The sequence below is a fragment of the Grampus griseus genome (genome assembly GCF_964374135.1).
Source record: "Grampus griseus genome assembly, chromosome: 2".
In the NCBI taxonomy this organism is placed as follows: Eukaryota; Metazoa; Chordata; class Mammalia; order Artiodactyla; family Delphinidae; genus Grampus; species Grampus griseus.
In genome coordinates, this window is record NC_139018.1 from 119,033,347 (window position 1) to 119,046,370 (window position 13,024).

A 13,024-nucleotide genomic window follows, 5' to 3' on the forward strand; every position below is an offset into this window, starting at 1 on the left:
GCATAGTGACAGAGCGGGCAGTGGCAGAAGAGGGCTTTGAGCAGAGCACACAATCAGTCTGCTGTTTGGAGAGGAGACTTCAGGAGGCACAGGTATAAACAGAAAGACCAGTCAGGAGGTTCCTTCCATGATCCAGGGCAGAGATGATAAGGGCCTGAGGGGAGGTGGTAGTGGTGGAGGAATGAAGACGTGTTGGTGGAAGTTGTTGGATTCTGGACATCTTTTGAAGGTAGAGCCAGTGGGATTTGTTGGTAGACTCGACAAGGATCGAAAGGTAGATGGTTAGAAAATTGGGAAGTGAGACAATTTCTGAGTGTATCACTCCCCTGCTTAAAGTCCAGACTCTTTAGCCAAGTCACTCATTGATTTGTGGATTCATCCAACAAACACTGATTGAATGCCTCCTGTGAGCCAGGCATTGTGCAAGGTGTGAAGACACATTAATAAAAAAAGTAGGATAGACTCTGCCTTTACGGGTCTTACAGTCAGGTGGGTGAGACAGACAAGTAACCAGGCCATTACAACCAATGTGGCAATTGCCGCTATATACAGGTGAAGTACAGGCAGAAATAGGGGCATGTGGAAGAGAGGTCTAATTCAGAGTTACTGGGGGGAGGAAAGTCCAAGCTGAAATGTCAAGAATGAATAAGTATTAAACAGTTGAAGGAGTAAAGGGGAGAGGAAGGGGGAAGAGAGTGGGGAGGCAGAAGGAATAGGGCGTTGGAGGATGTGAAGGAAATTCTGTATGGCCATGGGAGATGGAAAGGGGGTAAAAGAGCAAGGAAGAGATCAGCTCACACAGGGCTTATACATCACGTTAAGGGGTTTGCATTTTATCCTAAAATCAATGGGCAGCCATTGAAGTGTATTATTCAACAGGGGAGTAACATCACCAGTTTGCTCTTTTGAAAGAGCCCTTCGGTTGCAGTGGGAGATGGATTGAAGACTGGAAACTGGGAGAAGAGTAAAGAAGCAACTGCAGCAGTGCAAACACAGAGCGTGGTAGAGAGTCCTGGATGGATTTGGGAGCTGTTCTGGGAGTGGAATCGCTAGAATTTAGTGACTCATAGGATAGGGAAGAAAGGAAGAAACAAGTCAAGTATGACCCCCAGGTTTTTGGCTTGAGCAGCTGGGTGGAGGTGGAAAGCATTCCCTGTGAAAGGGCATACAGGAGGAGAATAAAGTCTGGAAGGGAACGCCCAGTCAGTTGTGGATATGGGGGTCTGAGGTGTTGAGGAACATCCTGAGGAGATGCCCAGTAGGCAGGTGGATAAGCTGATCCAAAGGTCAGAAGAGATTTGGCAGTCAAGAGCACTGAAGGCAGGGTGTGGGTGGGCCTGTCCTGGGATAGGAAGAGTGGGGAGAGAAGAGGGCTAGGGTGGGGCCGCATGTTACTCCCCCATTCAAGACCTTTCCCAATCTGCTTCCTTCTACAGGCAGCACACAGCATCCTGCCCCTTGTCCTTGGACCTTCCTGTCATGTTCCTTCCCTGTTTGTGCTCCGGAGGTTCCTCCTTCTAGAACCCAGCTCAAATATCACCAATTCCAGGAATCCCCCCTCCCATAATAGTAATGATAGGTTTACTCGTATGTTTCCTCCAGAGTTTGGTGAGGTCAACATTTTATGCATACTTTTATTATATTCCCCTGACCTGGAAAATGTATTTAGCAAATTGCAGGGGTTAACATTGATATCCGTGAGCAAATGAACAGGCAGAAGAATGATTAGAGTGAGGGAGGTGAACTTCGTCCAGAGGTCTGGGAAGCCAGGACAGTGACGTCATCAGCTCAGTGGGAAAGTTCAGTCTAACAAGCGTTGCACACTGGGGCTGGCAGACAGTCTGGGCTACGGTCAGCGGCAGTTGGACCGCTTTGCCCGTGCCTTTCTTTAGCCTGGCTTCCCCCTACGTCTCCTAGTTAAAAGCCTCACCTTTGCCCCACTCCCAAGTCCAGCCCCTAACTTTCCGCCGGCCCCATTGGCTGCGCGACCGCCCAGTGGGCAGGCAGAAACCGCGGGCTTGCTCTCCTCGCCGGGGAGTCTGCTCTCGTTCCCGAGTCTCGCGAGCGTTACGGTAACTCGCGGAGGCGGTGCAGTTGGGTACGTTCAAGGCTAGTGTGAAGCGAACGGGTGCCGTGACCATGTTCCGAGCGGTGGCTTCTGGGCAGTTCTGGCGGGCGGTGAGTCCGTGAGGGAAGGGTCGAGCCCGGTGACGGTCCAGCCTCGATCTGCTGTCCCTGTGAAGGTCTGGGCGAAGGTCACCGCCACCCCCGGACCTGACTGGCCCTCGCGCTGGCAGGCCCAGCCCGGCCTGGGGCTCGGGCTCAAAGTTCTGGGGCCTGCCCTTGCCTCCTTTCGGGCCGCCAGGTGGGGGTCGAGGTCAGAGGTCAGAGTACTGAACCTGCGCTCCCGCTGCCCTTCCTCTTCCCCGTCTTCTTCCCAGCCCCTCTCCCAGCCTCCAGCACTGACAGGCCGCCAGTTTCTCCACCTTTGACGGGGAGCGAGCAGCTGAGTCCCCGGGGAATCTTTACCCGAGGGAGGAAAATGTCGCCGCCGGCATGTCCTCTTGGAAAAAGTTTAAAACCTGAATTCAGCTTGGAAGGTGACGTTTCTGGAAGAATTAAACATTTTCCCTGGATGCATTGCGGCTCTTCGGATCCACTCACTGTCAAGTGCTGGGGCGAGCGAGGGGCAATGTGGTTTTGGAAACCTGCTCTGCTCTCTGGCTAATGGGGCAGTGCTGCGTTTAGGTGATTGTGCTGACAGCTGTAGCCAATTTTGAAAGGCAGGCGTCTTTTTACTGCAAGCTGACCTGCTTTTAAACCAGCAGATTGCTGGTTAAATAGCTAGGGAACGATATTGGTAGCGGTAAGTTTTTGATGCTTTCATTAGTTACAAATCATGAGTTTACCACATTTTGCTATTGTGAGAAAGACTGATAGAAAATATGTGTTTTCCTAATGCTATGGGACAGTAGTATTTGGAGATTGACCAATTACAAGTCAAGTAACAATTTATATTGTAGATTCTGTAGATATTCTGATGGTTAAGTGACAAGATTGCTAAACTTGGGTCAGAAACTTTCCTGACATTTTGTACTTTTTCTACAGTTTTTCTTGTGCATGCATGTTTTCATACCCACCGCTGGGATTTTCTCCCTGAAACATAGTTGGCAGTATTTCTAGATATCTGTAGGCCCTTTTCTTATGTATTCTTGTTCCCTTAAAAAAAAAAATCCCAACCCTGCCCCCCCCACATATACGCTCAAAGTTCAAACCCACATCCTTCAGGTCAGTGTTCAGTCTTCCCCAGAAATTTTCCTCAGATGACTCAGACATAAACAAGTTAAAGTCATGGATTTGGGAAAATTCCAGGTATCAGAGCCAGATTCTTACCTATACAGTAATTGGAAGATAGTTATGTGGACAGGTTAGAAGTCTGGCATAAGTGAAATAGTTGTGGAGGGGGAATTTAGGACTCAGTTATTTTGTAGCACTAACAGAAAAAAATGGAATGACTAGCTTAAGTCATTATAAACACTGCCAATATACATAGGCAGTATTTCCAAATCTTTGCTGTGGTTTGCCAAAGACTTTGACCTTGACTTTATTTTCAGAGTTTGAAGTCATGCTTAGAGTAGCTCCTCTAAAGTCATTAAGAACATTTGAGAGATTTGAATTTCAAGGGTATAGGAAAACAGCGGGAACACTTGTAAAATGGATACATAAATACACATACATATTTAACTTTAAAAATTTAGATATTTCAAGCTTACAGAAAAGTTGCAAGAATAGTACAAAGAATTCTCAAAACCCTTTGCTGAGTTTCACCGGCTATTAACAGTTTGGCACATTTGCTTTCTCTCTCCTCATATATACATATTATTTTTCTGATATAATATGTATGTTGCAGACATGCTCTATACTAAATAATTCAGTGTATGTTCTATGAACAAGGAGGTTCATCTTTCATTATCACAGTATAATTGGTAAAATCAGCAAGTTTAACAATGATACAATACGATGATCTGTAGATATTACTCAGGTATTACCAATTGTTACTCATTTGTAGCAGTATTTTTTTATTGTTGTTTTTTAGTTGAAGTATAGTTGATTTACAGTGTGTTAATTTCTGCAGTACAGCAAAGTGATTTATTTATATATATGTGTGTGTGTACACATTCTTTTTTATATTCTTTTCCATTATGGTTTATCTCAGGATACTGAATACAGTTCCCTGTGCTCTACAATAGGACCTTGTTGTTTATCCATTCTCTATGTAATAGTTTGCATCTGTAGCAGTATTTCTTATTCTGGTCTAGGACACTCTGGGATCATGCCTTGCATTTAGTTCTCATGTCTCTTCAGTCTTTGTTAGAAAACTCCTCAGCCTTTCTTTGGCTTTGATGGCATTGACATTTTTGAAGAGTACAGGCCTTCTATTTTGTTGACTGTCCCCCGATTTAGGTTTGTCTGGTGTTTCCTCTGATTAGTTTCAGGTTATGTACTGGCAGGAGTATCACAGAAGTGGTATTGTGTTCTCAGTGGATCATATTAGGAGGCTCATAATGTTGGTTTATCCCATTATTGGTGATGTTAATTACTTGGCTAAAGTGTTCAGCAGGTTTCTCCACTATCAAATTACTACTTATCTGTTAACTAATTTGTGGAGAGATACATTGAAACGATGTAACTCTTCTGTTTCTCATCAGACTTTCACCCATTAGTCTTATCTGTTGATGATTCTTGCCTGAGAAATGAGTACTGTGATGTAAAATAGCGATTTTTCTAATTTCATCATTCCTTCTACTTTTTAAAAAATTAATCAATTTTATTTTATTTTTGGCTGCGTTGGGTCTTCGTTGCTGCACGTGGTCTTTCTCTAGTTGTGGCGAGCGGGGGCTGCTCTTCGTTTTCATGAGCGGGCTTCTCATTGCGGTGGCTTCTCTTGTTGCAGAGCTTGGGCTCTAGGCGTGCGGGCTTCAGTAGTTGTGGCACGTGGGCTAAGTAGTTGTGGCTCGTGGGCTCTAGAGCGCAGGCTCAGTAGTCGTGGCGCACGGGCTTAGTTGCTCCACGGCATGTGGGATCTTCCCAGACAAGGGCTCAAACCTGCGTCCCCTGCGTTGGCAGGCGGATTCTTAACCACTGCGCCACCAGAGAAGTCCATTCCTTCTACTTTTATTAGCTTTGTATAATTATAAGAAAGAACATTTTCTTCTTGCTTATTGATGTATTTATTTATGGACTCATGGATCCTTACTTCATTCAGTAGGTTACTTCATCCATTACTACTCTTAAATGTTTTGGTGCTCAAGTTGTCCCAGATTTCTAAAGTGCAAGTCCCTCAGTCTGGCTCCTGTTTACTTACATTTATGATACCGTAAAGTCAAAGTGAGTTATCTGAATCCCCACTCTTGCAATTTAAATAAATTGTTCTGTAGCTAACCATGAGTAAATTCAGGAAGATATGTTTCTACAAAACCACATTTTTAATAATAGATTTATCTATTAAAAGATTAAAAAGATTAAACTGTTAACATCATAATGTGAATATAGCTAACACTATTAAACTGTACATTTAAAAATGATTAAGATGGTAAATTTATTGCAACTAGTGAAAAAAAGATACCTTAAGTGTTAGAATGTCTAACACTATTAAACTGTACATTTAAAAATGGTTAAGACGGTAAATTTATTGCAACTAGTGAAAATAAAAGAGATACCTTAAACTGTTAGAATGTAAGTTAAATGACTCGCATTTGGTATCTAAATTCCATTTTCATTTTGATTTATCTGTGGCCTTGAGCAAAGTCTCTTGGTGAGGGGGGAGTGGTCCTCAATGTTATCTGTTAATGAAAGTGTTTTCCATCTGGGGAACACAATAAGAGGAAAATAGGTAGTTAACATTCTTGCAGGGTTATTGATTTGAATTATTAGTATTATTTTATTCATTTACATTTGAAATTGATTTGTTGACTAAGATACCAAAGAGATGTTTTACATGGAGAGTGAAGCAACACTTTTCAAGGTTATTTGAGTCTTCCTGTTACTATATTCATTGCCAGACAGGAGGCATATCTACCTTGATTCAGAAGCTATGAAACTGGTATGAAGGAACATGACATTTTTCAGAGTCCACGGTCTATCATTGATAAATGAGATTGAACTCTGTAATTCACATGCAAATTTTAATTTCTTTTGAAAGAAGAAAGCCAAGTTTGATGTGGTACTAAAACATTTATTGCATAAGGGGAATTTCGTAAAATTATGCTTCCTGCCAATGTGTCTACTTAAGGGTCTTGTCTGTTTTTAAAGTGAAGTAAATTGACTGTGTTTTTAATAATATAATCAATGTCATATGACATTTCTAGTCATGATTAAAAGCTATCATATTTTATTACTAAGGAGGTTAAAGTACAGAAATGTAATACACGTTTTTAAATTACAAAATGTATGTTAAAATAGGGATGGGTAACTTTAATTATATATTTATCTTTTTCAGTAGAAGTTGGAAAGATTTTATAGTTTGTTCCTGCTTTTTAATTTTTGAGTTAAGCAAAATGACCCCCACACCCTTACCATTATTACCCCACTTAGTTTTCAAAGGTGAGGGAGGTAGGTTAAACTTATTCTTACTACTTTAGGTTTTGAGTGGGTTTGTACAGTAGGGAGTTAGAGTCCAACTTTTTTTTTCCTTCTAACACCTGTGGTAGTTTACTACCTGAACATACAGTTAAAGGCACAGCAGGAGCACCTGAGCAGTGAATCTCCTTTGTTGCTCCTAAAAACACTGAAAAGCAAAAACAGTGTCAAAACTGTTAAGGTTGAATAAGAGAAGGACCAAAATGTGTTCACTGGACTTAGCTATCCCAGGTTGTTGGTGACTTTGAAGAGACTGGATTCAGTGTTGTAGTGGAAGTGAAAGCTGGTTTGCTGTGAGTAAAGGAGAAAGAGTGAGGTGAGGCAGCAGAGTTTATGCTTAAGGACGTTGTTTTCAAGAAGTCTGGCTCTGAAAGGGTGGAGAGAGGATGATGACCCCTTTAATCCTATCTTCAAGAATACTGTCTCATTAAGGCCAGTCAACTTAACAAGGGTATGTGGCAGGTATGCAGAAGAAAACTTCACATTTTACTGATGGGAACTAAGTCTACTTAGTAGTCTAGATAAGTTCTGTAAAAGTATGATGGGGTATTTCTTTAGTGATTTAGCAAGTTTGCGTACTGTCCTTGGTAGATACACATATTAACTGCTTAGATAATTAAGTTATCAATGAGAGAAAAACGGTTGCTTTTTTAGTTTTTGATCATTTAGGGGGAAACTTTTCAGTTAGTCGCTAAACATTCATTGAATGCCCACTATGTGTCACGCTCAAAGATAGATACTGAGTTCACAGTGGAGGATGAGACAGACCTAATCCCTGCCCACATGGTGCAAACAGACTGGGAGAGACAAATATTGAACACATTATTTTAAGTGTGATCATTGTGACAGAAAGGTGTATAGGGTGTTTGGGGAATATGTAATTGGGGAGAGCATTAATCTAGTTAGGGGGCTAGAGAAACCTGTGAAATTACTTTGTAAACTAAGGTGCTTTACAACTGTTGTTATTGGCTGATGAAGTAATAGTAAGGGTGAAGGATTTTCTTTAGATAAGAAGGCCACTTCATTTTTGAGTTTTGGCTATCTTAAATCACCTGTTTACCATTGTTTTAATTCTGTACATATTGTATGTGTTCTTATTTGATCATATCTTGCTTTTTTTTAAAACATGGCGTTATTTCCAGGGTTGAATTAGAAATAAAAGAATGCGTCAGTCATGTTAGTTTGATTATTCTTAAAAATATCCCAAAAAACCACCCAAAGTCTGTGGCCCCCTTGCTTCAGTTCTGGACAACTCTGAAGGGCCATCCTAGTTCCAGGGTTCCTTGTGAGATCAGCTGAGAGCTTTGTAGTGACTGCACTGCAATATTGCAGTTCAGCTTCTTCCACCGCCCAGTTCTATTTCCTTGATGCCTCCTGAGTGTCGTTCTCAAGAGTACTCCCCAATAAACTTCTTGCACACCCACACACACAAAAGGAAGATCTAAGTGTAAGGTGGCAACAAACATTTATAATCCTTAAGCATTCACTGTATGTAATTAAATAACTTCTTACCTGTGAATCTGGAATGGTCCTAGCTATGTTCATTCTCAGGAGAATCAAGAAAACAGTTATTCGCATCATTTTCTGTGGTTCAAATGAATAACCTTGAGGAGTAACTAATCTAGAGTCTTAAAATTGTTTTTTTAATAGCTCAGTGTATAAAGTCGAAGTTTAAAAGGATGTTTTTGAAGCAACAGATTTTTTAAAAATAGACTTTATTTTTTGGAGCAGTTTTAGGTTCATAGCAAAATTGAGCAGAAAGTACAGAGCATTCCCATATTACCCTTTTTCCCTCCCTCACTATCAACGTCCTGCACCAGAGTGGTACATTTGTTACAATTGAAAAACCTACAGTGACACATCATTATCATCCAAAATCCATAGTTTACGTTAGTGTTCACTCTTGGTGTTATACATTCTATGGGTTTTGACAAATGTACGGTGATAAGTATCCACTGTTATAGGATACAGAATAGTTTAATTGCCCTAAAATCCTCTGTGCTCTTCCCTTTCCCTGCCAACCTCTGGCAACTACTGATCTTTTTCCTGTCTCCATAGCTCTTCCTTTCCAGCATGTCACATTGGTCAAACCGTATAGTATGTAGCATTTTCAGACTGTCTTCTTTCACTTAGTAATATGCATTTACAGTTCCTCCATGCCTTTTCATGGTCTGATGGCTCTTTTTTTTATTTTAAAGCATTGACTGGTACTCCATTTGCTGAGTGGTACCACAGTTTATCCATTCACCTACTGAAGGACTTTTTTTTTTTTTTTAATTAAGTAGGTTGCACTGGACCTTAGTTGTGGCTGATGGGCTTCTTAGTTGCGGCTTGAGGGCTCCTTCGTTGTGGCTCGAGGGCTCCTTAGTTGTGGCTTGAGGGCTCCTTAGTTGCAGCAGTCAGGCTCCTTAGTTGCGGCTTGCGGACTCCTTAGCTGTGGCATGTGAAATTTTAGTTGTGGCATGCATGTGGGATCTAGTTCCCTGACTAGGGATCAAACCTGGGCCCCCATGTTGGGAGTGCGGAGTCTTAACCACTGTGCCACCAGGGAAGTCCCCTGAAGGACGTTTTGATTGCTACTAAGTTTTGGCAATTATGAATAAAGCTTTCATAGATATCCGTTTGCAGGTTTTTGTGTGGACGTAAGTTTTGTTTTGGCCACACCACACAGCATGTGGGATCTTAGTTCCCTGACTAGGGATGGAACCCATCCCCCTACAGTGGAAGTCCAGAAGAGTCTTAACCGCTGGACCACCAGGGAAGTCCCATTGTGTGGATGTAAGTTTTCAACTCATTTGGGTAAATACCAAAGGGTGTGACTGCTGGATTGTATGGCAAGAGTATGTTTAGTTTTGTGAGAAAACGCCAAACTGTCTTCCAAAGTGGCTGTACCATTTTGAATTTACACCAGAGTTCCCATTACTTCATATCCTCACCAACATTTGGTGGTGTCAGTGTTTTGGATTTTCACCATTCTAATAGATGTGTAGTGGTATCTCATTCTTGTTTTAATTTGCAGTTCCCTAATGACATATGATGTAGAGCATCTTTACGTGTGCTTATTTACCGTCTGTATATTTTCTTTGGTGAGGTGTCTATTCAGAACTTTTGCCCATATTTAAATCAGTTTGTTTCTTATTGTTGACTTTTAAGAGTTCTTTGTGTATTTTAGATAACAGTCCTTTATCAGATATTTTTTGTTTTGCAAATATTTTCTCCCAATCTGTGGCTTGTTATCCTTTTGATGAAGAAGTTTTTAGAAGCAATTTTCAACTCATTTATTAGACATCTACTCTGTGCTAGACATTGAAGTAGAAGCTGGGGTTGTAGCGGTAAGAAGACCAGACATGACCTCTGTACTCAAAATCAAGAAGGGAAGACAAAGTAATCAGGTGCGTGTGGTCAAGTGCTGTAATGAAGTCGATTCAGGGTACTGTGTTGGTGCTAGGAAAGTTAACCAGTTGGAGGAGATCCAGGAAGCTTTCATGCTAACTTTTATTGAGCATTTATTATGTTCCAGGAACTATCCCAAGAGCTTTATTTTACAATTACTAATTTAATCCTTCCCAACAACTCTGAGATTATTACTGTTGTTATCATCATCTACATTTTATGATCTGGGAACTGAGGCACAAAGAAGTAATGGTGGAGGTGGGATTTAAACCCAGGCAGGAATTCCCTGGCTGTCCAGTGGATCAGACTCTGCACTTTCACTGCCCGGACCCAGGATTGATCATTGGTTGGGGAACTAAGATGCTGCAGGCCGCACAGTGCAGCCAGAGAATTTAAAAACAAAAACAAAAAACAAGAACAGGCAGGGGAGCTCTAGAGCCTGTACTCTTTACCACAGCACTGTACTAAAGTTTCTTGGAGGGGTTGGCATTTAAGCAGAAAATCTAAGGGTGATTGGAAGCTAATCCGGTAATAGAGGAAGAGGTCCTTAAGTCAGAGGGAACAATGTGAGGACAGGCTAAAGGTCAGAAAGAGCAGGGCAAGTTCAAGTATCCGAAAGTTAGTTATAAATAGAGCAAAAGATATATGGCTAGGGAGGTAGATCAGGCCATAGAATAAATGCCTGGTAAGCCAATCTAAGGAGTCTAGTTTACCATATCCTAAGGAGGCAGGAAGCAGTTGACTTGTTTGAGCAGGAGAATAACGTTGGATTTTTATCATTGAAAGATCACTGAGAGAAATGGATTGGAGGGGAGCAAAGTTGGTTTGGGAGTCAGTTGGAGTAATAAGAGAGGGTTAATGGCCTGCACTAGGTAGTGGAATTAAAGATGGAGAGAAGTGAGTGGAGTTAGGATATACTATATTTAGAAGGAAGAATTGTTACAGCTTTAGTGGTTGATTGGCTGTGAGAGTTGAGGAAAAAACCCAGATATGACTCTCAGATCATGGTTTGGGCAACTTGTTAGGGGATGGTGCATCCCCTGAAGAACTCCAGAGAAGCAGTATGGGAGGGGGCTGGAGGATCAAGGGAAAGATGAGTTAAGATTTGGATTTGCTGAGTTGGTGAGTGATTGATGAGACAAGTTAAGCAATTGGATATGCAGGTGTAACCTAATTATATAGGTCTAGCACTTAGGAGAGAGATTTGATACCTCTATCTCTGTCTGTATATCTGTCATTTTTATATAGATGATAAATTATTAATTAAGCAATGGAAGTAAGAATGGACTAGTCAGTAATTTCAAACATTTTGAGAGAAGAAGTAAGCATGAAAAGTATTTGTTGGTAATTTTGGTGAGTGCAGAAGCCAGGATACAAGTACAGTAGTTGAGGTGTGTATGGGAGATGAGGAATTAGCTGGAGTGAACGGTGGGATAATGGATTTTTAATTTTGGGTTTCATTAAAATTGGGAGAGCTTCAAACATGTTTTAAAGTTTACGGGAAGGAGCCCAGGAAAAGGGAGAGGTGGGAGAGGTTGGAAACGTTACTGAGAGGTGATTACAGAATGAAGTGTTTGACTAGATTTGAGAGGATGGAATCCAGAGTCCAGATGAAGGGATCAGATCCAGGAGGAAGGACCTGCAGCAGCTTCTACTGTGATAGAGTAGGGGTGGGAATTTCTGTGTTGGATATCAGGAAGGGGAAGCAGTTCTCTTCTGATGGCTTCAGTTTTCATTGCAAAGTAAGAAGCGAGGCTTTCTTCTGAGAGTAAGGAGCAGACTATGTTGGCAGTTTGAAAAATGTCAGAAGGGGATATTGGAAATAGTTGCTGTGGAGAGTGAGTGAGAGTGCCAACAAGGATGTCATAGTAACATTGCCAGGCAGAGGGCCCAGATAAGGTTGATGGCCAAGAATATATGGTGGCACTGGTCTGCATGAATTAATTTGAATTTAAGTAGCAGTGTTTTGAAGAGATTGAGATTCTTTTCTGAGCAGCTCTCTTACTGATTTCAATAGTTACCTTCAGATGTTTAAGATTTGGCTCCTTTTTTCCCCATAAAAGAGAGGGCCCTAAAGTCTACAGATGCAATGAATGGGTCATAAGATAATGAAATGACTTTCATTTAAAAACCTTTTCAGTAATGGGACCTGTATTTTTTTTTTTTTTGCGGTACGCGGGCCTCTCACTATTGTGGCCTGTCCTGTTGCGGAGCACAGGCTCCGGATGCGCAGGCTCAGCGGCCATGGTTCATGGGCCCAGCCGCTCTGCGGCATGTGGGATCTTCCCGGACCGGGGCACAAACCCGTGTCCCCTGCATCGGCAGGCGGACTCTCAACCACTGCGCCACCAGGGAAGCCTGGGACCTGTATTTTTTGTATCTTTTGTGATATTCTATACCACTTCTATTTAAAATAGGATTTTAGGGTTACAGAATTCTTAGAGCTGGAAAAGAGGCCTTTGATATCATCTTTTTGTTTCTTTTTGACCAGTGCTATTTTTTTTTTTAACAAGAGAATATTTGCTAAGTGAAACATTACAGGAGTGACCCATATATAAAACAGCTAAAAATGATGGTGCTTTGGTGAGAGCTGGTAATTAAAAACCCCAAATCTGGAGTCCAACTACCTGGACTTTAACCTGGCTCTGTTTCTTAGCTATGTAGCCACTAAGCTCCAATTCCCTCATCTGTAAACTCAGGATAATAATGGTACCTACATCATAGAGGTTTCTTGAATTTTAAATACGATTTTATCTTAGTACAGGGCTCTATAATATTAGTTTGGTTAATTTGGTTAAAGCAAAGCTGGGGACCATTCTGGCAGCCCTACCTGCCTGGTTCTCACTTTATTCTATGCGGTCGTTCCTGAGGTGCCTCCCTGGATGGAGTATAGTCTGAAAACCATTGATCTAGTTTGTCTCCTTCAATTTGAAGATGAAGAAACTGGGCTCTGGAGTGAGGAATAACATTTTAAAGGTCACAGACCAGTTTC

General features: G+C 41.6%; 1 protein-coding gene across 1 annotated transcript in view; it reads left to right on the top strand.

Annotated features, from left to right (window-relative positions):
• Positions 1 to 2,043: 2,043 nt before the first annotated feature.
• Positions 2,044 to 13,024, top strand: part of ETFA (electron transfer flavoprotein subunit alpha) — an 85,529-nt gene continuing 74,548 nt past the window's right edge. The window contains exon 1 of the mRNA XM_082647312.1: positions 2,044 to 2,178. Coding sequence (XP_082503438.1) covers positions 2,140 to 2,178 — 39 coding nt within the window. The 5' untranslated portion in view covers positions 2,044 to 2,139. The remainder of the gene's footprint in view (positions 2,179 to 13,024) is intronic.